General features: G+C 36.5%; 1 protein-coding gene across 1 annotated transcript in view; it reads right to left on the bottom strand.

Annotated features, from left to right (window-relative positions):
* tcf12 (transcription factor 12) overlaps positions 1-25,752 on the bottom strand; it is a 112,922-nt gene extending 87,170 nt beyond the window's left edge. The window contains exons 1-3 of the mRNA XM_059535121.1: positions 25,551-25,752; positions 24,584-24,676; positions 24,112-24,184 (exon numbers count right to left, since the gene is read on the bottom strand). Of these exons, the coding sequence (XP_059391104.1) occupies positions 24,112-24,184; positions 24,584-24,655 (145 nt within the window). The 5' untranslated portion in view covers positions 24,656-24,676; positions 25,551-25,752. The remainder of the gene's footprint in view (positions 1-24,111; positions 24,185-24,583; positions 24,677-25,550) is intronic.
* Between the last annotated feature and the right edge of the window lie 1,617 nt (positions 25,753-27,369).

Raw genomic sequence — 27,369 nt, 5'->3', positions numbered from 1 at the left:
CCTCTGCAGGTAGGGAGCTATGTAGAAGTATAAATGAACAATGCATGGTTCTGCTCTAAGTGTCCACACCAGACGCGAGTGGCATCATTTGACAAAAGCAAACAGAACCCGGTGATGTTCTCTTCTGTGCATGTGAAACCAAGAGACACAAAAAAAATCCATGACAGTAAACTGATGCCCCGTTATATTTCTGATGAACTCCAGCATTCTGACAAAGAACAATTTCAAATATTCATAACTAAGAGAATCGTGAAAAAATAGCTTTCTCAAAAATATTAAGCAGCACAAATGTTAACAACATTGAAAATCAGAAAAGGTTACTGAGCAGCAAATCAGCATATTAGAATGATTTCTGAAGGATCATGGGACACTAAAGACCGGAGTAATGATGCTGAAGATTCAGCTTTGATCACAGGATTAGAGTAGCCTATATGTTAAAACATTCAAATAGATAACTTAAATTGACAATATTTTACAATATTACAGTGGTTACTGTATTTAAACAGAAAAAAAGAAGGTGGGCCCAGCAGAAAAAAGTTTAGGAACAACTGGCCTACTGAAACACACAATATTTAATTTAACTGAATTCATACAGACCTACCTCATGTTGCACATTTGCACTTTTTGAGAAAAACAATAGCACAATAAAAAAAGACTTTTCAGGTCTATGTCCAATTCCTCACTTTTTCTACTTACATAAGGTGAAAATAATTTGCCTGTATAATTTTTTTTTTCTCATATAGCCTGGACAGTGTAAAATATTGTGATATGAATTTAAGCACACACACACACACACACACTTGTGCGGACCATAGGTGTAATGGTTTTTATACTGTACAGACCGTATTTTCTATCGTCCTACACCAACCCTACACCTAACCCTAACCCTCACAGGAAACTTTCTGCATTTTTAGATTTTCAAGAAACTTCATTCGGTGTAATTTATTACCTTGTTTACCCTCAATTTAGGTCCCCACCGTGACACGAGTCCCCATGAGTCTGTGTGTATTCAGGTTTAAGTCCCCACCAGAATAGAAAAACAAGTACACACACACACACACACACACACAGTGGTTGCCTGTTTTAAAATGAGCTGAAGCACAAAAAATTAATTTAATGATGTAGTAATATTAAAAACATTACATCATTTGTAGAAATTTAAAAAAAATTTGGGTGGGGGTCTACATGAAATCACTTTTGTTGACATAAACTGGGCAAACTGGGCAGCAGATCTAGTTCCCAGCATGTTTTGGATGGGACTGCATTAAGTGTATTCTGACTGACAAGACAACAACAGCTGTGGAGTGGCCTAGTACCTGTGTGACTAAGCTTCTTCCACTAGATCCATCCAACTCTGTTTATTAACTGCTGTAGAGCCAAAAGTTACAGAGTGTACCTTAGTAAACTGCTTCAACAAAACATTTTTTTTTTATTAACTTGTTTAAGTTTGGTTTTATTGATATAAACTAATTGCATGGAATATTTTTCCTTAAAACTGAACTTTTTTCCTGGTAGAATCTTCTGGAATCCACCATCAGATCCAGTTTCATCTGGATTTTTCAGGAGGGTATGCTCTAATTGCACAAGTATAATCAAACTCCAAGTACGCCTTTGATAGACCCTTAGCTCGCTTTCCCCCAGCATCGTCAGCTATACATATATCATATAGCTCATCTTTATAATTATTTCTGAGGCATAATTTTTTATGCCTAATTATGAAAATTAGCTCCAAAATAAATGCAAATAATGCATGCATAGGCTTCCCGACCTAACTGCTGTGGATTCTGCGTTCGAGCACGATGGCAAAAAGCATTCATTTACATGCAGCTCCCGTCCAGAGAAGGATTTAAATATGGATTTAACTTGGCACAGGCTCTGCCTTGTGAGCAAATCTTTGTCTTTACTGTTTTAGCGTCTGGCAACTGTGAGAGATTTTTCTTTAACATTGTTTTACTTCTGCATTTCCAGACTAATCAAGACTTTTTCTCTAATTTGCTTTCATGGAATTACTGGGGATTTTAAGGGTGTCTTTGTCCTGTGTGTCAGCTTTAATGAGGAAAAAAAGCATGACGAAAACCTTCAGTAATGCATGGCAGCATTAATAACAAAAAGTCTAGCCGACTGAGTGGTTTTGCATTGGGGCAAAAAGGCATAGTGGTTATACAGTTGGGAAGAGGAGTGCTGGTATTTCCAGTAGGCTAAAGTAATACAGACACATGCAGGGATTTTAAAACCAAATGGAGACTTAATGCCAAAAATAAGTTTTGCGTTATTATCTTAAGCATTTGCAATGAGCATGAACAGACATCTATAGGAAAATACATCCTCTCCTATACACACACAACATACGTGTATAGAATCATTATATATATATATATATATATTTAAAAATATAGAATGCAATTAACGCAGGGGCAGGGCTAGGGTTGGGCACACCACTCACAACTGTTGCTTTATTCAGTCGCAGAACGAGCCAGGCGCGAGTCAAACGAGCGAGGAAACGGTACTGTGCTTGCAGTGCGTGCTCTTAAATTGCAAGCATAAAGACTGTATCCTTTCATATCAAAGCACAAAATAAACTACGTGCATGCAGCTTCGTAGTCAGTTAAGGCATAAAGTTACCAAAAAGGTGATTAAAGCCTTAAAACTGTTCATGCATGTAATATATTTTATTTGAGTCAAATTTATGAACATGTCTCTGAAATGGCACTGTATCACTCATCTAACATGATTTAACTTGTCAGATCATTAATAGAGACTTTAAGACCTGAACTGGGTCAGAAAGGTAAAAAGAGTTGAAGAGAGTTAAAAGAGAAAATATGATGCTTGTCAGATCCGTGTCATGTTGGCCAAAGCGGCTCTTAAAGAAATAGCAGCCAAAACAACCTAATAATCAGCTTGTGTGATTATTAATCAAAGGACAAAAAAATGGCTATATTTAATTTATAATGTAATGTTTGATAACTTCAGTTTAAATTTCTGTATATTTCTGCTGAAAGGCACAGGTAAATATGACATTTATTATAATGGCTTTATGTGAAGATTGTTTTAAGTTCACTTAAATTAGAAGTAATTTTCTAATAAATAAATAAATAAAAGTCTAATAAATGTTAAAATTGATAGCTCTCAATTATACTGTACTTCTGAATGGCTATAGTCAATGGTTAAATATTGGGGGGCAGAAATCAGTATTGGTATCATTGATTTGATACTGGCCTTCAGTCATAAAAAAATATGCCATTAACAAATATTTAAGAATACACTGTCTTTATGCTGTTTGTACTTTAATTTAAATATTGAATGTGAAATTATTGTAATATAAAAATATATTTAAAAACCTTAATGTTAGGTGGAATTAATCACAATTAATTTCAGAAAAAATGTGTGATTAATTAATTTTTGTAATCAATTGACAGCACAAATATATATATATATATATATATATATATATATATATATATATATATATATATAAAAGTGGTTCTATAACAAATAAGTATTAATGATTAAAAAAACAATAGAACATTATGCCAAACTACACTGAAACATATTGATGCAGAAAAAAAATTATCTCAGAAATTGCTAGAAAATTTCACATTTAATTACAAAACTAAAAAACATACTCCTATACGATTTGTATTATTTATAACTACAAAAAAAAATTACCGTATACTCATTCCCCAAGAATTGTCACACATTTGATTTTATTCCGCAAAAAATAGAAATTAATTAAAAAAACATGTAGGCCTATTTAAAAAATTTTGCATGCACATTTCAGAAAAAAACTAATTCAAGTCACTGCAAATGAATTTTTCATGCATTTCAGAAACTAGCAGATGCAGACAAAAAATAAAAATTGTCATTAACCCATCATGACCAACTATGGAACACATCTAACAGTGAACTGAACTGATTGCCCATCAAATCAAATTCAGCATACATGAACGCAACCTTGACTAAGAGGCAAATATTTCTCTTGGCACAGTCTGGCTCTCTTCTGGAGTGTAATTGTCGAACAGGTGTCCACACCCCTCCAGAACAGACGCATGGTGAGGGGGGCAGAAACAAGGGCAATGTACCAATTGTTCCTGAAGCAAGTGGCTCACTTATGCGCTCTGGCAATGCGGTGGCAAGAAAAAAGAATCGCATTCATTACTTCAATTGACCGTTGCCTGCCACTGCTGCGAAAACAAGAGCCCCAGACGTGACATCACAAAGCCCAAGGTCTGAGTCATTCGGAAGAATTTGCTTCTTGCCAAATTGCCACGGAAACCAAACATTCCCCGCACAGGCCAGACGGCCGCTGCATCGGGGGTTCAACGGCGAAGCTGCAATCAATACAGAGCCATGGGGAAGAAGCGCAGAGCGGATAAATGATGTGAAAGCAGACTGCTGGAGAGGTACTGCTTCCCTCTCTGGCCTCATCAAGAGGGGCGATGAAATCCCAGGACTCTGGAGAGAGAGAGATGACCACTCAGCTCTTATTAGAGAGACTGATGCCATACAACAGAACTACACTTACTCATCTGAAATAACATGATAAGACCTGACCGATGGGTGCCACAGCTAAAGGAGGAGGCTTGAAAAAGATTAGGAAGAAAAAAAACTACTATAAAACCTCAAAGCTCCAAAACTCTAAAACCGTGATATGCAAAATTACATGGGTCTAGATTTGGCTGTGAATGGAAGGGATAAATATCCATCATTCAATTTGTATTGTTGAAATTCCGCTAGACAACAATTAGATGAGAGATCTGGCACCTGGTTACAGCAAGTAACACAAAAGACAGCACAGAATCGACTTTATTCTGCTTTAAATGTATATATTTTTAATATTTAGGAATAAAACAAAAGGGAGAATGGGGACTACACACATTTCATTCAACAGAGGCCTTTAAATCGAATTTTGGTTATATTTGAAATTTAGGAATATTAAACAAATAAAACTGATCGGAAAAAGAGAAACCACTGTGAGGCAAACTACACCACCTTGAAGTTAGGAATAATTGACAATGGGCCGTTGAATTATTAGAAAAATAATGCACACCCGAGGTGGTGATGCAGTAGTCTCGTGTAGCCAGAACTTCAGACGGACGGCTGAAGGTCTGGAATCCATGGCAGCTTTCATTGGCCAAGGCCTAACCATGAGGCCGTTTGACGCAGTTGTTTCTCAAAGGCTCTGGTTAGACCGACATGTCAAACAACCAATCACAGTTCATTTTTTTTCAGCATCACATTTTGGGGCGTGGAAATATTGCCACAATAACAGACTGGTGTGTAAAAACTCTCAGAAATATTTTAAAGATTCTATACCGTGAACATTAAATATTTCACATACTTTTGAGAATCCAGCGTTTAGTTGTTCCTGATAAGTGCTCATCATCACAGTTGTAAACACAATTCTTTCTTCTTTCGTGAGGGGGTTTGGCGCCGTGGTATCTTTGTTTCCAGGTGGACCGTTAAAGAACGCGACACACATGTCTCCTGGAAATTCTGTATAATTCAACCAATCCGATGACGACTTCGAAACTCCTGAAGTGTTTCCACTTTTGTGTCCCATATGCATCAGACGTTCAGTCAGTGGTCCGTGGGTGTGACGTCTAAAGCTGAGATTAGCGATGCGGCCATGGCGCGAAGTGGTGTATACTACGTTGCCACACCCCAAGACATTGATCAGATGATATATTTCAGGCATTCGTCTGGTTTTTGTACTTAAAACGCTATTATGAGTAGGATTAGTTTCTTTTGCATCTCATCCAACACCTCTGTTGCTAATTCCAAAACATCATTTTATACCTAGTAATGGGGGCTTGAGCCGTTGATAGCAGACTAAAATGCAACAATCAATAAAGTTATTAGAGAGAGAGAGAGAGCGAGAGATATTTCCTCTGTGAGCCTGTGCATCTCTCAAAAGTGTTCGGCAGCAGCGTCTCTAATAGTGAAACTTTTATTTAAAAAGTTCACATTCTTCATGAACGGTGCCGTTGTTACCTCGCTTGTGAGAAATGTCATGTAGCTTTTCAGCTGCTAAACTATTTTACTGATAAAACTGAAAGTGCTAACAACATAAGCGCATATGTATCCGTGTGTGCAAACTATGTGTGTGTGTCAAGGGAGAGCGAGCGGGAGAAACAGAGTATGTGCTTTACATAACAATAAAACAACATTTTGTGGCAAAACATGGAAATAATCTCTCGTTTTTATCCCATTGCTTACTATATTTACTTGTTTCGCCCGTGTTGTTGTGGGTTTTGGTTATTTTGCTGTTGCAAGCTGTAAGGACCTTTGAAATAACTTAAATCATTTGGCGAAGTGATGCAGACATGTAATGCGGTCAAGAGCTGCCTGGAACTACATTCACTGTGTGTTTTCCTGAAAATAATCACACACCTTAGAACACTGGTCAGCCAATCAGAGTCAAGCATTCAACGGCCCTGTAGTATAATCAGTATTACTGTATCATACAGTGCCTAACAAACAGACTAGACTTGGAAACAACTGAGCATTTCATTAACTGTAATCTTTTACCATATTTAATAAATTAACTGTAAGTTATTAGCATGTCCATGATGTGATTACCACTGTGAGTAATTCCTACAACGTGTGGGAGAATGACCTGGGTTTTCTATGAGACAGGTTTGGAAGAAGCTAACTAGACCGCTGATTATGATAGAACAGTTTTCAGTCTTTTACAGACCCCAAATATGTGCAAGGGATCCCCATCCTAAAATTTCATATGTAAGATCCCACATACACTGTGAAAAACTAATAATATGAACATGCTAAAAAAACATTCAGTCTATTTCTGTTTATATTTATATACATTAAGCCCAACTGTTTTCAGCATTGATAATAAAAATAAATGTTTCTTCAGCACCAAATCGGATTAAATGAGGTGATGTGATTCATTTCTACATCAATAAAAGTAAAGATAAATCACAGATCAGTTCAAATGTTAAGTCAGTAACTTCTGTACAGGATTCAGTGAGTTTATTCTAGTGAGGGATTTCTTAGACCTCTCAAACTAGTCATTTGAGTCTTTCAGATTGACTAAAAAGGACCAGTTCAAAAGAGTCATTTGCTCATGAATCGGAGTATGCTTGTCACACTGTATATTTATGATTCACTACAAAGAACCAGCTCATTTGCTTTATGAAACAAACTTTACTGGCCCCGTTGCTTTCTAAATTCAGTTTGCGAGGACTACTCAATAGAAAAACATGTGTTATTGCCATTATTTTTCAGTAGTCTGTTTTTATTTAATCAAGTACCATTCTGACTGCAAACATACATTCATTACTGTAAAAATGGATTTCCTTTGTAGTAGCAATGGAGATTAAGCAACATCTATAACTCAGACACTTTTCATAATAGCAAGAGTATCACACTTAAAACAACAGCTCACTCAAAAATGAAAATAATCTCATTGGTTACTCAGCTGAAGCAAGAAATATGAGTGTGGGACAACATGAGGATGAGTAAACGCCTAAGCAGAATATTACATTTTAGGGTAAACTATTCCTTTTATAAAAGACTAAACCTGATGATGTCTTACAATACTGTGGTGTCCTTTTAACACTTACACATTAAGATCTATGCTGGATAAAAGCAGCAAAGGGACTCGTACGAAGCAAATTACACCCCAGTTACTAATTTGCTCCAAAATGCCAATTACCGATTTGGACTGACTCATTTGTGGCCTACATTAGTTTGCATATTCCCAGTCACATACACCGAGTGCCGACAACCCGCACTTATTCTGGCATGCCCTTCAGCCCAGATAGCACACGATATCTGAGATCTTGCCAAACAGAGAAAGGCTATAGAAAACGATCACCAGCCAGATACCTAAAGAGCACTTGATCCCTTTTTGTCTAAAGAATCCTAGATATTAAAAGTGTCTGTGAGCCCAAGATATGATATATATATAGATATATATATATATAATTTAAATTTTTTAGTTGTGTGTTAGCCAGTTTATCTGTCATTGCTGGGCTACCTCATTTCCCCGGCATGCCCACTGAGTACGCTTCACTCCGCCCCTCAAATTCCTATCAATAAAGAGTGCTACAGCTCATAATGCAGTGCCTTTGAAAAAAGGAAGGGTTTTAAATGTTCCTCTACCTATCTCTCCCTTCCCCCTCCGTTCCATCCAGCGGAGGGGCCGTTAAGGGGTCCGGGCAGCACGGTTGTGCTGGATTTGTCTGGCCATGCCCAGTTCAGATGCATTAATCCAAACTCTCATTCTCTGCAATTTCCACACTTCCTTCCTGTGCTGTGCCCCGCACCATATGTTCCCAATCACTAACGGAGGAAAGGTGCTTCTTCCTCCAACCTTGAGCCTCATCTGAGGAACTAAGGCACACAAGCCAAATAGATGAGAAATTTATCTTCCTCATAAAAAAGGGCCAGACTGCTGTGGGGCTTGCGGAGTAAATCCAAGAGATTTCCCTTCCTCTAACACATAATTAAATTGAGTTGTGTTAGAGTGCACATTAAACTGCATATCTCTCCCACTTCCTCTCCTCACATTTCATGGGACAATGTGTGGCATTAACTGAACTGAACTGTCTGCTCAAAGGAGCCTGATAGCAAATCAAAACTGTGATGCTTCAGGCTAGGGCTGTCGATCAGTTGAGATTTTTGAATTTGTAGCTGACTGATAGCGTTTTTTTAAATATATAAATATTTGAAAATAGAACCTTAATAGGATATGTAGAAACATGTATGTGTATCAGCGATTTTGCAACTGTTATAAAATGTAACATGATGCAGATGTAAAAAAAATCTTGTTTGCATCTATCAAAAAAGTAATAATCTAATGAGAAGTATCTTTGATTTGTAAAATCTTCTGGATTTAAAAAAAAAATAAATAAGTTACATAAAAAAAGTCAGCAACTGTGCTACCATAAAACAAAATTAAGTGTGTAACATTTTTATATTTTTGTAATAAGTGGTCTATGCCCACATAGGCTGCATTTATTTGATCAAAAGTACAGTAAATCAGAATTGTAAAGATAAAAAAAAGCTCTTTCTGGTTTTCTAAACAAAAATAAATAAATAAATAAATAAAAACAGTAATATTGTGAAATATTGAAAAGCATTCTTTGATTAATAGAAAGTCCAAAAAACAGCATTTATTTGTGACAGAACATTTTTTTGTAACAATTTCTGACCTCAAACTTTTTAAAAGCATATAAAAAAGTACTTCAAAGCACTTATAAAGGGAATGAGAGAGTGAGAAAGACAGAGGGACATATGTAAAGCGCTATTTTATCAGACGAGACGTGCCTGTGATTACTGCTGATTCTCAAGCATGCACTGGATGAATCTAACACGCTGTGCACAAAAGGATTACGCTGTCACACCCCCGGGTGCTTGCAATCAAGGCGGTGTTTATTGCATCAGGAAGATTTATTTTTATTGAGCTGCTCATTAGCAGGGTTTAATCAGAGCCCTATCTTATGACTGTTCTAACACTGATATCGCATCACTCATCAGCCAGGCCTGAGAAAAAGCAAACAAACTCGATCCTTCCCCCTCAGCAACTCTCAGCCTCTTCTCCATCACATACAAGGACGACACCGTGAATATGAATCAATCATGTAGAAATATGCAATTGCACGTGAATATTACCAGCAAACATACTCTACAAATGCAGGCATGTGCTCAGACACCTAAAGGAAGTTGTTTCTGAGGGAATAGGCCTATATTTCCAGCTGAAGACAAAAAAAGACAAAGAATTTCAAGTTAACAAAATATTTTAAAAAAAAAATGACTAAGGTAGGCGAAGATAAAAATCTTTCACTATTTTATCTGCTATTAAAAAACAAGATCAAAGATACACAATACAAATACACATAATATACAAATAAAACAGTGCTTTAATTACAGGTACAATATTCAGCAGGAGCATTCAAGAAATTGATAAACAAATGTAAAATTAAACACTATATAGATTTATTATTATTATTATTATTAAAGCAAAGCAACTGTATTAAAGTTCTTCAGTCAAGAGTAGCGAGTAATTTTTCACTTTGTGTTTTGTTGTTTTATTAATAAAGGAATAGTTCACCCAAAAATAAAAAATTCTGTCATCTGTCTGTCAGTTCTGTCAAAGTGTTTTATTTTTACACCATCATTTACTCACTCAAAAGTTGTTTTAAACCTGAATGAGTTTCTTTCTTCTGCAGAACATAAATGTTATTTTGAAGAACGTGAAAAAACAGAGTTGCTGATCCACAGTGACTTTCATAGTAGTTTTCCTACTATCAAATTTAATGGGGACCAGCAACTGTTTGGTTACCCACGTTTTTCAAAATATCTTCTTTTGTGTTCAGCACAATAAAGAAATAAATACAGTTTGGCACAACATCTTAGTGAGTAAATAACGACAGAAATTACATTGTAGGGCGAACTATCCCTTTAATGACAGTCGGCAGCATGTTTTGTACTGTCCCTTTAAGACCTGCACACATCTAATATACAGGCCCATATCAGACTTTCTCTCAACTTTTTACTTTCATTTTAGACATAACCAACTTAGTCTTTATGTAAACACGGTGTGTTTTGACAGTATCAGCACAAAAGCTAAGTTACTCCAGTAATCAGGAGCTGTTTGACAGGGTTTTTATGATCAAAAATCATCATATAGCACACCCCCTACATGAAGGTGAGCAATTAATTACAGAATTTTCAGTTCTGGGTGAACTATGCCTTTAAAACTACAGTTTTATTCCTTTTAACAGAAGTCATGATTACAAGGGCAGATTATAAATTCATAAAAAACTTATTTTTTGAGCAGTGCACAATGATATATGTTATAACATACAAAACACGTTTACCACATTGTAAAATTTGTAAACTAATACATTTTGATGTTTGCATTACATAACCAGCTCCATACGTACGGCTTTTCTGATAGTAAACATGCTCAATAGCTCACCTGGTACAACTGCATTTGGGTACATTCGATTTTAAGTTTGACTAAAACTGAAAGCTCTTTCAGTGCCACTGATTTCACTATGAATGTGTCGGGAAACATGGAGAAGCAATGTAACATCGTTTTGCAGAAACATCCCTATACATACATTTTTCCAATAAGCTTGGTTTGAGGAATATGCTCAGTAATGACAATAATGGAACCAAATAAGTTAACCCCTTATTCTCGCACCATGGATCAGGGTAAGCCGTCACAGAAGGGCACTCAGACGTCATTTTCTCATGTGGTCCGCTGGAGGAGCAGAGGGTTGTGCTAGGGCTGGAAGGGCAGGAGAGCTCATGGCAGCCAAGCCAGAAGCATGGCCTCATACCTCTCCTGTCCTCCACAAGAACACCAGCATCCCCGGTCATCCTTCTTCACGTCAGATCAGAGTCAAGGGTACTCCGACATAAAGAAAAACACTTATCCACCCATGAAGAGGAATAAAAGGAAACGACAGAACAATATTAATGATGTAATAAACTGACTGATAGCCAATAGGAGCTTATGACCGCTGCCCTCAGAGAACCCATCTGTCACTGGGAGAACCGAGCCAACATAACACATGCTAGCTTTCTATCGATTAACTCTCTCTGGCCCTGAGCAGGTGAAAACACACTTAATCGCAAGGTAAAGAGAAGTGTCTCGGTGCTGCCAAGAGCACTTCGGCCCACTATCACAATCTTTTCCCGACAACCACGAACCCACAGAGCATTTATCATCATTATGACTGGAAGCCATGGCTCTGGAAGCCGAATCAAGCAACGGTTTTGAGCTACTGAGCGAAATAGGGCTGAAGCAGAAATCCACAAACAGAATAATATTATTACAGTCCATTCAATTTGACACTAGGGCTTGTAAATGTGACAATTTCCATCCAATAAATGAAAGAACGTCATCACAGTAATTACCACGGTAACAAACAAGCGCAAGGCTCCACAATGCAAATCGGAGAGCTTTGCAAAAGCTTTAGCCGGAGTACATCATCTTTAATTTATTACTCCAAATCCTTCAAAAGACAAATTAAAAACGAGGAACAAATCAGTGGTACACACTAATCCTCAAGTCTTTTTCAAGAGAAGAGATTGAACTTCAATTTGATTGGTATTTTGCACAGTAGGATAGAGAAGAGGGGGGAAAAAAATCATTTCAGACTCCAGTCCTAAAAATACCAAGCCACGTTACATGCAAATTGTGTTTGCGGTTAAATCTATACATAGAGAGAGGTTGAGCTTGCTACTACGGGGGATTAGGACCCACACTGTGTTTCTCACCATCAGCGTTTTGTGTATCTAAAATGGAAATCCTGATAGAAGTATCAGGGCACAGGGCACGTACAGCCCGGCACTCGCTCTCCGACTCTGCCCATCACACGCAGTGAGTTTGGAGTGTATATTGGTGACCCTATCAATAGCGCTATGTTCTTTACGTGACGAACTAGGTGTTTATTGGCCAAGTGCGAGTCGGCGTGAAGGAGCATCTTATTTTGGCCCACTTCACCACCTGCACAGCAGGGCTGGGCCTGGCCAAACCACTCGAAGACGGCTCTTGTCGCTCAAAGAGGTCAAAGTTTTTCAGTGATCATGCGAGGGGTGAAGAAGTGATGTTTAAGGTTTAATGAACAGAGAAGATGAGGAGTAGTCTTGAGCACAACAGAATCCTCTTGCACTCTGAATGACAGCGATGCAGAAGACACTTATTTTAGTGGCTGATAAAAAGCTTTGAATAATGGTGTGGGAAATAATAAATACCAGCAATGATGCACATTTTAAATGCACAGAAAAATACATTAATATATCTATAATAGAATAAATGTAAACTGACAGTTCACAGGCTGAACTAGAAACTGCATTACCTGCACAAGCTTCACAATTACTGGGTCTGAAATTCAATGGAAAAAAAAAAGATTTGATACTTTCTCATTTTCAACAAGGATTTTTTTTTTCAAAGAGGACACATAACTTCAATCCCTGTGGATCATGCTGAGTGGACCAAATGGGCCAGTTCATACACTCAGCACTGTGCTATCTCCTCGGAGAGCTCAGAAAACCACAGGGACACTGAGAGATCAAAAAGGTCATTATGCACCCACTCATGCCAAATATCTGCTCTCTTATTCCCCGTCAAAGTCTGCTCACTCTCTGAAGCATTCCTGCTGGTGCACACCGGGCCAGGCGGAGTGTGAACGGCTTTAGGCTGTTGGAGCATCAGAGCAAGATGACCCTCAGAACAGGAGTTAAAAGAACAAAAACTGGGATATATTATGATTCTCTCTTTCTCAAACACACACACATTACATTTAAAAAGCTCACTGGAGCATACACTTTAAGAAGTACCATATTGTCCCGAATATTAGGCAATGTTTTTTTTCTTGGAAATACATCTGAAAAAACGCTAGACTTTGACATGTCAATAATACACCCACGACAATAGGTGGCAGCAAAAACACACAAAACGAGTGTGCCATGAAATACGCAATGTGATTATTGTTGTTACATTTTACCAGTAGGCTATTTATCATACTTTCAAAACAAAAATTTAAATAGGAAAAATCTGCAATATGAAAATAATTTATGTGTTTTACAGAGAGAGAGAAAAAAAAACAAGATTTGGTTTTCAAAAAGCCTTTTTCCTAAAGGTACATCTGAAAAAACGGGGGTCGTCTTCTAATCAGGTTCATCTTATATTCGGGTCAATACGATAATTCATTGGCTTTTTAAATAACACAATAATAAAAAGTTATACTGCCTTATACATGCCAAAATAAACACCAAAAACACCCAACAGTTAATTCCGACTGAAATTACATCTAATATTTAAGTATATTTAATTACACAAAATTAGCATTTGACTAGCATATTACATTTTTAAGATATACTTAATAGCTGTGTTACATTTCAATCTAAATATTTAAGAATAGAGAAATTATACTGGTCAATTTTAAGAACTACAATTATTACTTTACAATTATTCCATATGGATATTCTTCATCTTTAACAACAACCAAAGAAATTGAAGTGGGACACAATTAATGTATATGTGAAAAAGAGAGTAAAACATGCTTTTCCAGCATGTCTATATTTTTTTAGGAGATGAAATGTTGAAATTAAGTGATTGTTTTTGCACAGAATTAATATAAGGGGAGCCGTGTTAGTCTGTTATCCCTTAATATATATATATATATTTTAGTGGATTCAAATGAAATAAACATTTTTTTAAATGATAAATAACAAAATGAAACACTGGGCCAAAGGCTGAAGGCCGAATACTGAACACGTTTTTATGTTTTCCCTAATTCTGCCAATTTTTTTATCATTGCATAAATTAAATAGCCAAAATGTGCTTTAAAAGTATTTATTTAACACTAAACATTTTTGTAACATTCTAGAAGACATTATACCAATAAAACACAATTTAACTTAAAATTAATAAGTTAGTAAAGTAATATTTTTTGGCCATTTTTGAGACCCCCATCTTGAATCAGGCATTTTTTTTTTTACAGAAGAGACTTCTTTTAAAACATTAGAAAATATTACAGATCCCAGTCTGAACATTATGTGTGAATGCTATAATTGATGTATTAACAGAGCTGTTGTAATTATTATTATCCTTATTATTGTCTTTTTTATTTTATTTTATTTTATTTTATAGAACAACAGTAAAATTACAATAATAACATTTATTAATGTTGATGGCGATTTTCTCAGCTTCAATTTTAGCAGAAACCCACAGGAAGACCTCAGGCTCAGTGCTTCTTTTTGTTGACAACAGTAGATTTATAAAAGATTCTTTAACGAATTTGGGGAAACGTTTGTTGCACATATCACATTGTCACATGCCTTGTAAAAATTAATAAAAATGCTACTAAGCGACTGACGAAATATACTATTTCTGTGCAGATATTCCTTGCGCTTTGGACTTAGAACCCTGGCGCCGCAAGCTGGTGCAGCGCTGTTTGAATACATATAAGTTCTTGTATTAGAAAACAATGTTCTGCAGTTTATTTAATTGTTTAAGGGCTTTTTGTGATTTCAGTCATGCAGTAATCAGCAACAACCACCCCTTCCACTTCTCATCGAAAACATGCGATGCAGTACTAAACAGTCTCTTGCTGTTGATGCTTTCTATGATTTTTGAGTATTTGTCGGACACTTTTAAAAGCTTCCACACTGCCAACATATTTGTTACATTAGTGCGTGCCTCTATTTGATCGCGTCACGTCATTGTTTGGTTTAATTTATTCGGTCTTTTTGCTTATAATTTTGGTTGCCGAACATTCGGTGCATCCCTAACTGAAAGTGTGACAAATAATGAAAAGAAAAAAATGATTCTGAGTGTAACAACAATTCAGCATCACGGTTCTGAAATAAGTGGTGTTTTGATTAGCACTGATGGGCATGTAGGGAGACATTATGGATGCACCTGCAAAATATTTCAGGTGCCTCTGTGAGTCCAGGGCGAATACTTTAAAATTGAATTCTGAGGTACGGTTTAAGCTTGCAGTGCCCTAATCTTGTTTCCACATACAGTAGGACTTGGGTCAGATATGTAATGAAATTGGAATGTGATGGAAAGTTGATCTCTCATAAAGAAAGGATGATATGTCTCCGCCCACAGGCCTTCAGCTCTGACTGAGATTAATAACTCCAGGGATTTCACCCTCAATATCAAAACCCCCTTTCACAGTTACTCATAACTGCCCAAATAAAACAGCGGTTCAGAATTTTACAACCTGGTCTCTTGCCGACTTTAAAAGTTGTTGCAATGCAAGCCTTTTAATTTGCTAACGACACAAATAGGCTATTATGAGTTTGTTGCATCTGATGATGAACGAAGAAGGGAAGGCTAAAGTTAAAGACATCTTCTGCTAAGACTCTCACCATCAGCTCAATGGCTGCTGGAGCGGTGACATTAGCATGAGCTCGACCTGAGGTCAAATCACTGGTGGATACAGCTATGACTGTCAACACACATTCTCCACTCACTCACTCACTCACTCGCAAACATAAAATAACAAAGATATAGTCAAACGAGTTTCAGCCATTCCCTCCAACTCCCTGTCTGCTGTTGTGACCACCACATAAAGCCTTTCTGTAGTACTTGCAGTGCCAAGTCAATTTGGTAAGTCAATTTTGAGCACTTGTTGAGAACACAGCCAATCAGACCTATTTAAGTTATTCAGAGTGTGCCTAATGCCTGTCAAAACACCAGGGTTTTTGTTTTGCACAAGCTCACTGACTGAGTTCTGGACACTTATACCCTTATTACAATGCCAACAAAGTATAAATACAACATAAATATATGATGGATTATGCAGTGTAGCAAGCTTCATTGATTATAACAGAATTCTGCTAGAGTGCAGAACCCAATTAGTGAGCTCACACTCAACTAAGGTGATTGACAGCTTTAGTGATTATAAGGGGACTGGACTTAACTGGCTTTGTTAATAGTCTATTCTCAATTTAAATAAAGTTTTATATTTCATGCTGCCAAGTACACACTACAAAGTGACAACCGTATTTAAATGTCAGATTGATTCCAAATATTGCAATGACTGACAAAGTAAAAATAGTAATGGATAGTAATGAATAAAAATTGTAAATGCAGAGTAACAGATCTGCAACTGGTTTTGTGTAATGTGTGTCTTTCTACTTCATTTAATTACAGACTCTTTAAAATCAATGCTGTTTTCATGTATTATTTACATTGATTTATTAATAATCAACTCAATTCAAATATTATTTAAAGAAAAATACAGAATTACCAAGATTTTTTTCATAGGCAATATATTATGATACAAAAAAGAACATAAGAACATTAATATTGTCACAATGATTAAAGTGTTGGTGTTACATGGTGTTATTCAGAATGACTCTCTGCCAATGCTTCGGTTTGAGGTCTAAATTTAAAAGAGAACTGGAGGCTGCTGGGACCCAGTACACCCACAACAAAGGTTCACAATCAAAAAAATATAGCTGCAAGCAGCGATGGTGGGTCCAAGCCATCAGTGCAAAAGCCTCCCTGGTGAAATCAGTAAAACTGTGCACAGCGTGCACATGCATTTACAGTAACCCTCTGTCAGTCTGGTTTTAAGGGATACAGCAATGAAAGGGTTTAAGACTGCGATACACACACAGATAAAAAACTATTTTTAGTCCATGTTAGTTAATGCATTAACTAATGTTAACAAAAGAGACCTTATTGAAAAGTGTTATCAAAGCCTTCAATTATCTAAGCTAATCTTTTTTTTTAATACTGTTACTTTTTTCAGTGAGGTTATGTAAATTCAGATAAATGTCATGTCACAGGATGTCATAGGTCAGTATCAAATCAGTGTCAAATTTTTATTTGAAGCACAAAAATGTATAATTGTATGTATCTTTAGATCTTTTTAATGTTATTAACATAATTATTAACCTAATTAAATAAAATTATGTTGTCAGTCAGTGCAGTTCAACAATTCAACTGATTCTAGGACTTTTTTGTCCCTAAAACAGACAGAAATGAATAAGGCCCAAGAGATTTCTTAGGCTGTAATGCAGACAAAATCACAGATGAATAATTGAATACTTTAAACTATCGACAATTTAAATACACCCTTACTCTCTCTCTCTCTCTCTCACCCTCCAACCCACCCCCATACTCAACACATATACACACACACACACCCATAGAGGTAGAGTGAGATCAGATGTCTGATAGTTTTTTAATTTCCTGTATTATACAGAATACATTAATGCTTTTTACAGAACAAACACATTTTTAAATGATACGATGAAAAAAAAAAAAGCCTTTTTGAATTTCATACAAATTATTTCTGAAGATTTTTTCAGGGGGGTAAAATCACTGTTTTTAAGTTACTAAACTCAGCTTCATTGTTTGTAGAGCGAGACATACGCAGACAATTTACACATATGCCTACTTTGATTTGACTGGCCACCTCAGTTATTTTGACATTGACGAGTGCAGTTAGACCGCTGAGGCTTTGATCTGAAATGCCAAGTATGTGCAGCCGTCGGCGCGCATCCGTAGACTAGTGCAATTTAATTCTCACAACTGAATAGTATTTATAGCTCTTAACACACTGTGTGACTATGAGAAGTTATTTCCTCAAAATGTACGTCAGTATGCAGTTTTCTCTATTGCTCGCTTGCCAGCGGTTATCCCTCTGGGTGCTATCAAAATAGCCGACCAGTTGGTCGTAGCTAATGACTGTAAATTAGAAAGTTGTCCGGCTTGATGATAACAATATATGTACTGAGTTTAGTGACAATAGGAAAAACTAACCCCCACAGTTTTGTCAAAAGGTGGCACTATAGAGTGCTTCCTCCACACCCATTTATGAGCTTTTGCCAGTGTCTAACTAACATTAATACTGATGTGTGTGTTGAGTTTCATGAAATTCTAAACATTTCATCTGCCTCAAAGACACAGGAGACAAATGTTAAAGTTTGATGCGTTGCCATGGTACCAGTATTTGAGATATCACTTATCCCTTCCCAGTTTTGCATCTGGCGTGTTTTAACATTATTCCTAATAAGTTTGCAGGAAAAAAAAAAAGAAAAATTAGACACTGAATTCAAAGGATTTTGACACTTCCTGCTGCCAGGTGGTGGCACTAAAATTTTCAGCCACATCTTTGTGATTGCCCTCATACAGCGAAAAAAACGCTGAAGTTTAATCAAAATCAGACAATGTGTGCAACAGTTTAGACACTTCCTGTTTCTCATTTATCGCCATAAATTCATCACCTCACCACGGCCAAACCGTTCAAGATATCAAAAATCCCTTTGCAATTTAGCATCGCCAATGTCTTGAGGTCATGATGACTGAGTTTTGTGGCCATAGTTTGGAAATCCTAGGAGGAGTATATCAAATTCCAGAACATGCACTTTTTACACAGCCCTGAATAGCCAACTTCGAGATCTATATGTGTACAGAGTTTCATATGTATATGTGCAAGTAGGTATGCACCAATATGAAAATATTGGCCGATACCAATAACCCTTTATGTATATGAAAGCCAATAAACAATACGTTGGCCGATAAATCTAAATCCAAATTTTTATATAATTTTTAAGAGCCTGATTACAAAAAACTCTCGATTAAACATTAAACATAAAATCCATTAAACATTAAACACTTCAAAATAAATCAAACATACAGCAGTCTCACAAATAAATAAAATAATGCAAACAAGTCCTTAGACAACATTACTTGCACGTAAAAAATAATGTGCCATGGATAAATTAAACAGAATATACTCCGCAATGACAATAATTAAATTACTTTAATTAAACCATATTGTTGATGAAAATAATAAGAAAAAAATCAAAGTTGAGGTTATTATTAATAATATATCAATGATTTTGAAAAAGAATTATCTTAAATAATACCATTGTTTCAAATAGCAGCATTTATGTTTAAGCTGCGTGTGCTGTTGAGCTGAATGAACACCGGTAAACTGAAGCGCAATGTTAGTGGGTTAAAAATGCTATATGAGAATAAGATATTTATACAAAATAAACATTATATTATAACCAACGTGTGTGTAAATTTTCAAGAGTTTTTGAGCACCCACAGAAAAGTCCTGGATAGTCTGAAAAAAATTCCTTAGGGGATCAATAGGGCCCTGTCTTAGTGTCTTGGGCTCCAAAAAAAAGAAAAACTGCAAAACTATGCAAACAGCATAGGCTAATCATATGGCCTAAATGACTTAGGCTGGTTTTCTAGGCATTTATTAAGGTTAGTTAAACACTGCACAGGTTTCTTAACAGAACTTACTGTTGCTTTTGGATAAACTGGAAAGCTTGTGGGCACTTAAAAATCTTAATAAAATCTCACTGTTTACTTGTCACAAAGCACAAAAGAAACCAACTTCTAGAAATACCATGCATTATTTTACGGTTGTCATTATTTTGTTGTAACTTCCAATGACACACCTGAGACATCCAGCAGACTGCTCCACGACAGATGTGAAAGTTTACAACATCTCTTCTTTGTTTCAAACACAGCTGTCCTCCACAAGACACTTATTTATTCATCACAGCCAGAATAAACTCAGCTTTCTCAAATATATTGAAAGAATAACCATAATCTAAATATGCCCTAGTTTAATTTCCATTCTTTGAACTCACATCAAAGTGGTTGTTTTTTTCCCTCTAAAATCCAAATCAATCACCAAAAATGCCAACAAATCCGATGTTAGGGGGAGATTTGCTGAAAGGCTGGAAAAGATGCACACGCCGTGCCAAGTAACCTGCCTTCAAAGGGCCTTGATCGCTATGGCAACAGCATGATCTTCCATAACCAAGCCATGAGGTGACCTGAGATACATACATGAGATGTCCAAAAATCCCTCCCAGAATTCTTCCTGCCGTGGCAGCACCAGCCTGCCAGAGGAAGCCACTGCTCCGACAGCATCATATGCACAACGTGGCCCAATGGTTCACAGAGCAAGCAGCAGGTTAGCTAAAAATAAACAGCCTCCTGCCAAAGAGATGGGGTCCTTCACTAAAACACACTGAGCTTTTGTAAGACTATTTTGAAAACCACAAAAATGATATACTGCTGCAAAATAATAGCATATTTTCCCACAACTTATTAGGGGTGCAACGGATCATTCGTGTGAGCGCTGCAGTCTTAGACCCACTGCAAATACTGTTATTAGTAGAGATGCGTGATGACAATCCTAAGTTAGGTACTGATCTACATCCCAGCCCTCCTGTGACCAATGGTTTGTCTGTATGTGTATTCAGAGCCAGTGAGCCAGTGAGCGGACTTTCATAATAATAAAATACTGCATTAACGTGCAATATAATAATTGATGGCATTAATCAATTAATGCGCTAACACGATAATAACGTGTTAACTTGCCCAGCAAAGTTAACGCGTCATTATCGTTGCCAAGCACTATATATATTAGTGCTGAACAATAAATTGCATGTATTTATCATGTGCATATTGTCAGTAAAGCCGGTTCTCTGATTAGTAGTAAATCTCCAGCACGTGCTTTCAGATGGAGCAGCATTTACTACACAGAGCCGTAGTTGAAAGTGTGAGAAAAAAAGCGAAAAAGCAACACTTTTTTTTTTTACTTGCATCATTTCATACATATAAGACAAATGTACAAAATCATGTAAAACTCTGTAAGTTAAATCTAGCAAGCTTGGTGTTAAGACTGAATGTTTTCTCAAAAAGAAAGGGTGGATTAAAACAAATAATAAAAAAGAGATATGAATATAGAAACATCAGAAACAGAAGCTGGCTGAGGGAGTCTCAGGAGACAATGGCTTCCGGAGTACAGAAACATAACAGGTTCGTTTCTTTACCCGAAACTACTGAAAGCCAGTTTGGTGGTTATAGATGTGGAGCGGTTTAAAAATAATAATCCATTCTGAAACAAACGCATGCTTAAATGGGAGCGACTCCGTCATTGTTTTAAACAAAACTCACAAAATCCGCTGAGAAGCCTTTGATGATAAGCTGTGCTCAAGTGAGGTTTTGTCACCTTTAATATCTTCATTATACAGCAGGGCAGTTTTATTTTCCTTGCCTGAAATTATCTTCATATTTGAGGCTTTTCTGAGTTCAGAGACTTTTTACAGAGAGGATATAAAACTCTGAATACTAATCATACAGATTCTTCCCCTCTCATTAATTATTAATCAGTAGATAAAGCCTTTTTCTAATCCACAGACAATAAGGACAGTGATGTCTGAGGTTTACTCGGAGCTCACTCTCTGAGGATGACTTCAGGTACAAGTTCAAAAGCTCAGAGCGAAGCCACACTACAGACAGCTTTGTTGACAAAGCAAGAAAAAAAAAAGACTAAGGGAATCTAAAATATAAATGAATAAATCCAGAATTTTCTCTTATTTTATTCAACAAATTAAATCAACAAGAAGTATTGAATTCGGACTTGACCAAGGAATTTTCATATTTAAATTTTGTAACAGATAATACACACACTACCGTTCAAAATGTTTTAAATGTTTTTGAAAAAAGTCTCTTATTACTCACCGAGCGTAATAATTGATCAAAACTAAATTTCTAATAACTTTTTCCTATTTTAACATATTTTAAAATGTCATTTATTCTTGTGAGAGCAGAGAAATTTAGATTTTGCTGCTCGAACATTACCTATTATCGCTAATGCTGACAACAGTTGTGCTGCATACTATTTGTGTGGAAAACATGACCTTTTTATTTTCAGGAAATAGTTCAAAAGAACAGCATTAATTTGAAAACAGAAATCATTTTTAACAGTATAAATGTCTTTATTGTCACTCTTGATCAATCTAATGGAAATAAACAGAACAAAAGGATGAATTTCTTAAAAACTTTTGAACAGTAGTGCAAGCATTTGTAACACTTTCATTCAATTTATGAAATGATCTGACATGCAGTTAATTGAACTGTTGCCTCACACGAAGAGGCACTGGGTGGGGTCTAACAGAGGAAGAGTTGTGTTTGCAGAAATATCCTCCGATGGCACTAGTCCACTATTGTTTTAAATGCTTCTTGGTGGGTCTGTTTCAACTTTCTAGAAAAAGCTAAGGACATTTATCTTTGCACAATACCTCATGTCTGTACAACAGCGGTTACGACATGAGAAATAACAGTGTTGGAGACAACAAAAGAGAATTTTGTTATCAGTCAGGTGATACATGCCTCGCCGAGCTGTGGATGAAACGGAGGGCATATCACAGCATTCCCACACAAGGGCTGCTCTTTACAAAGGTCTGACAGATTAGTGAGAAACATGACCAAACCCTTAGCACACATTTCCACCATCAAAACCTTCTAATAATCATATGGATATTTTAAGAGATACTTGTACAAGTTAAGCTGAATCAACATCATTTGGATTAACAAGCTGATTTCCATTTATAAAAATGAAAAAAATGAAAAAATTCAAGTCCCCTATTTTATGTTTTTTTCATTGTTGTTTAAGAAAGCAAACATCAAGGTTATAGTGATGCTCTCACAATATAAGTTTTTTTAGGACTCCTCTGTTAAAACTTGTGTATTATTAGTTATACCGTTAGTAAGTGACACTAAAATCATGTTAACACACATATTGTTCAAATTTTTGTTGCTATGCTATTGAAACAGTAAATATTTTAACACTTTCAAATGGCCCTATTCACTTCCCTTGTAAATGCCTCACTGTAACCCTGCTTTTTTTATAATGTGTGGTAATCAACACAAATGCTGTAATGAGCTTGGAATATTACTTTACATTCTTTATTCTAAAACAGGACTGCTAGTCTAGTTTGGGAATCAGAGATTTCACCTGAGCTGGGTCACCTGATAATATATCATTGAATTATGTAGCATAGATGGATGCAGCAAAATGGCTTCTCTCTACTATCTTGATGCTCTGCACACACAAATCTCTGCCGGTGCTTGAAACAACGCCCCACAGCGTTTCCAAATCACCTCTGAAACACTGCTGTTTTGAGTAAGTTGTAAGGAGCAACAAACTAACAAGAGATGTACTTATCATATTTAGCATCATAGCATGTATTACTGTTAGCTGATGCAAGCCAACAAAGTCAGGTTATTTTACAAAACATTCTGAAAAGTTTTACAAAAGCGTCTTGCAGTCTCAGCTCTGCTGCTATTCAGTAATTCACTAAAAGAGTCCTCTAGATAGCAGATGACTGCAACAAGGGCTCTGCTTTGTTGCTTTACATAAAACAAGCATTGAGGTGGAATAGTGCTTGATTGTCTCCTTCATCCATGGCACATTAGACACTGGATGATCTTTACAGAAACGTGTAGTCACCTATGACAGGATTCATATATAAACAGGAACTCTATCAAAGTACAATTTTAATGTGAAATCTAAGGAAAGCAATGATGCACGCATGTATGTAAACTATGTAAAAAATTTAACTAACAGCGGATGTATCTAATTTCAAAGGCCACTACTTGCATTACTGAACTCTTCTCTACACAGTCCTTATTAATCAAGACAAAAAAATAAAATCAAAAACACCTTGAGATGGAATTCATGACTAAAATCAACAGCAAAAAGACTTTATTGAGAATCAAGAGAAGGTGACTGGATAGCGGGAGAGGAAGACAATCTGTCATTAAAGGATTTCCACAGGAAGCCCTACCTGATGTGCTGAACTGGCTGCTTCCAAGAGTGGTTGGCCTGTTTTTTCCACTGTTTACTGGTGGAGAAAACATCTATTGGAAGACACACAAACATTTCTCTGAAATACAGTGGTACTATTACTCAGACAGTGTCTCATGTTTAATGAACACACACACACACACACACACACACAAAAACAAGTGCATGTTTCATATATTACATATTCTAAACTATTTAAAAATGCACATATATATATATATATATATATATATATATATATATATATATATATATATATATACACACACACACACACACACATATGTATATGTGTCTTACGTGTCATATAATTGGGAGAAAAATAAATAACTATTCAAAACATAAAAAAGTAATACTTCAACTTAATGCATATCTTACAAGTGAGTGACTGAACCAATGACAACAGCTGGAAGAGAGTCCTGAAGAAGTCAAATAACTGATGAATGTCTTACCGCGCTGAAATCCAGCAGATCACTCAGCTCCTTATCCGTCCCGATAGCGGCGATCCGCTGCTGAGGGTTCATCCTTACGATCCTTTTCTAAATCTACAAAACACAAACATCATTCCCCTCAATCTGAGAGCCTGATGTGCGCTGAAGCTTCATGCTAGCCAGCACAGCTTATGCAAATGAGATCAGCGAACATCCGCCGTTTGACATTTGCGAAACATCCCCATCTCCAGTCCTTCAGCAGAAATAACTTTGCGCTCTTCTAAAACCTTGCGGGCTATCGGAGGACCTGTTTGTCCTTGATCGAAACCTGTGTTATCCATTAAATAGAAATAAATAAATACAAATCTCCCCTCCCCAGCCTCGCATTACTGACAGTTTCAGACGAGGTTACGGGATTTCTTTTCGTAAACAACAGCAATCGCATGCCATGAGGTGACACAATGGAAACAGGTTTTTATTATAACGTTAGAGAGCAGGTCTAATCGGCTTTTTGGTATGACCACACGTGGACATGTTGAGAAAGACCCTGTGCTCGACGGTGTCACAGACACACATGGACCCGCAGCATCATTTTTCAACTGCATGTGTTTGATTCATCAGTGAATCAAAAGTCACGAGCGTACAATGAACGCTCACGCGCTGTCAAAACATCAGCCGCTACACACTTTTGTTGTTGCATTACAGGAGAATTGATACTTACAAAAAAAAACGCTGCTATTGTTGTTGTTCGCTAATTGCCAGTTAACCTATTCATTATAATGGTGCGAGCATGAAACGATTAAGCGAAAACCGGCCAATAGCACTGAATGACACATTTTAACGTGGAGAATGAACAGCGAGGTGTCAAGCTGAAATGTTAAAGCGAAATGCCGACACCTTCCGCTCCACATCGGCTCCCGTCTTCTCTTCTATCCCAACTTCTTTCACCCTGTCCGAGACCTCTCACAAACTCTGTGCATTATTTTACCTGTTTCGTTGTCAAAAATCCAACTAGGGCGATCGGGTGTACCAGTGACGGCGTAGGTGTCCTTGTTTCGCGTCGGAAAGATAATGAAATCGGTTTGTATTGCGACTGTATATTGCAAATATCCACTATGTAACTTGTGAGTTTCCCTTAGGCAGACATTTTTTGCTTGGCGATAACCGAAGCACGACGATGACGTCTGAAATCGTGTTCTTCCGCCAGCGCGTAGACTTGACTGTTCTTCAGCGGCGCGGAGGAATATCATGTGTGGCGAATCATAAAGCCTGACACACAACCTTGCTAGGGGGGTAAAGGACCACTGGAGCACCTCCTAAAGTCAGTTTGGTTTACCTCCCAACTCAACTCCCTCCACGTAAATGTGGGCTTCGTTGGGTATGTGTATTATTAGTATCGGGACAAACTGAGCATATTTAAATAATGGAATACATAATTTTAGCTGCATTAAGTGTTCTGCTGGAACAAGTGCAATAGCATAAATGCTCTGGAGACCGTATAAAGTGCACATTCTCTCAAAACTATGCTATATTGCTATTCTTCCTTTCAAACCTTATATAAGTAGACCAAACAACTTTGATCGTCTTCCTTCCTTCCTTCCTTCATCCTTAGAGCTGGATTTTTTTTTTTTTATGTGCCAAAGCAACCACTGAAACATCAAGAACAGGCTACAGTGCAACAACATGAAATAATAGTGATGTATGCATATAGGTTTATATGATATAATGAATTATGAAAAATAGTAAAAAGTAAAAACTATTATGCTTAAAATAATTAGGAATTGTTGCTGTTGTTGCTATTGTTCATTTTTTTGACTCGTGAGATTAATAAAATGTATGCTTTAAAAAACACATTTACATATTAAGCTAAATTAATTTGCTACGTTTTTTCATAACTGTAATGGCTGAATCTTTGAATCCTATGTGTATTAAAACATATATTTTTTTATACATTGCTATTTTACTATGTCTTTGTCAAAACTGTGTGACGGGATTAAGTGGGCTCTGCCAATCCTTTACCAGAGTCAGAAGACCAGTATCATTCCCTAACTTTAGTGCAAATGAAACTTGCATAGAGGAAGAAAGCAATAAATAAGCTGCATAATAGTTGTTTAGTCTGTTTAAAAAGAACCCATAACCATTTAATACTATTGTTTACATATGTGTCTGGGGTTGTCAATAATTAAGGGTTCTTAACTGCACTACTACTATAGAAAGTTTGCCATAGAATTAAAAGCAGCTTAACATATTCCATAGTACTCTAAAACTCAAAGCAAATTGATAATGAGTTGATCTTGACATTTAGTTATGATAGGGTGGTGTATGTATAAATTACAATATGTTTAACTTTTATATTCATTGATATCTGAAATAGTGATATTCGGTAAAACTATAGAAATACTTCATAAAGAACAAGAACAGGTGGAACATGTATGTCATTAAATGTTCATTCAAACATTCACCAATTCAAAAGACTGGAAAATGAACACCACAAAACAATTGCCTTTACCGAACAAAGGACTGAACAGTTTAACATCATTAAACCAAAATAGCAAAACATAAGCCATTAAAAATAAAAAACACTCTTAAAACTCCTTCCCTCCAAACTTTCTGAGTGAAATAACGAGATGTTGGTGATGTTGACATTCATTATTTACAAATTGCATGCATCTCAAACCTATCACAATACTCATAGTGCCACCTGTTGGTCAAAATAAACAGAAGCGACCTGAACTAATAACACAAGTGATTTTAATATTACTATGATTTAGTTTATCATATCACCATTGGATTACTTCAACTATTAC

This window comes from Carassius carassius, chromosome 3 (genome assembly GCF_963082965.1).
Source record: "Carassius carassius chromosome 3, fCarCar2.1, whole genome shotgun sequence".
Lineage (NCBI taxonomy): Eukaryota > Metazoa > Chordata > Actinopteri > Cypriniformes > Cyprinidae > Carassius > Carassius carassius.
This window is presented reverse-complemented; position numbering and strand designations above follow the sequence as displayed.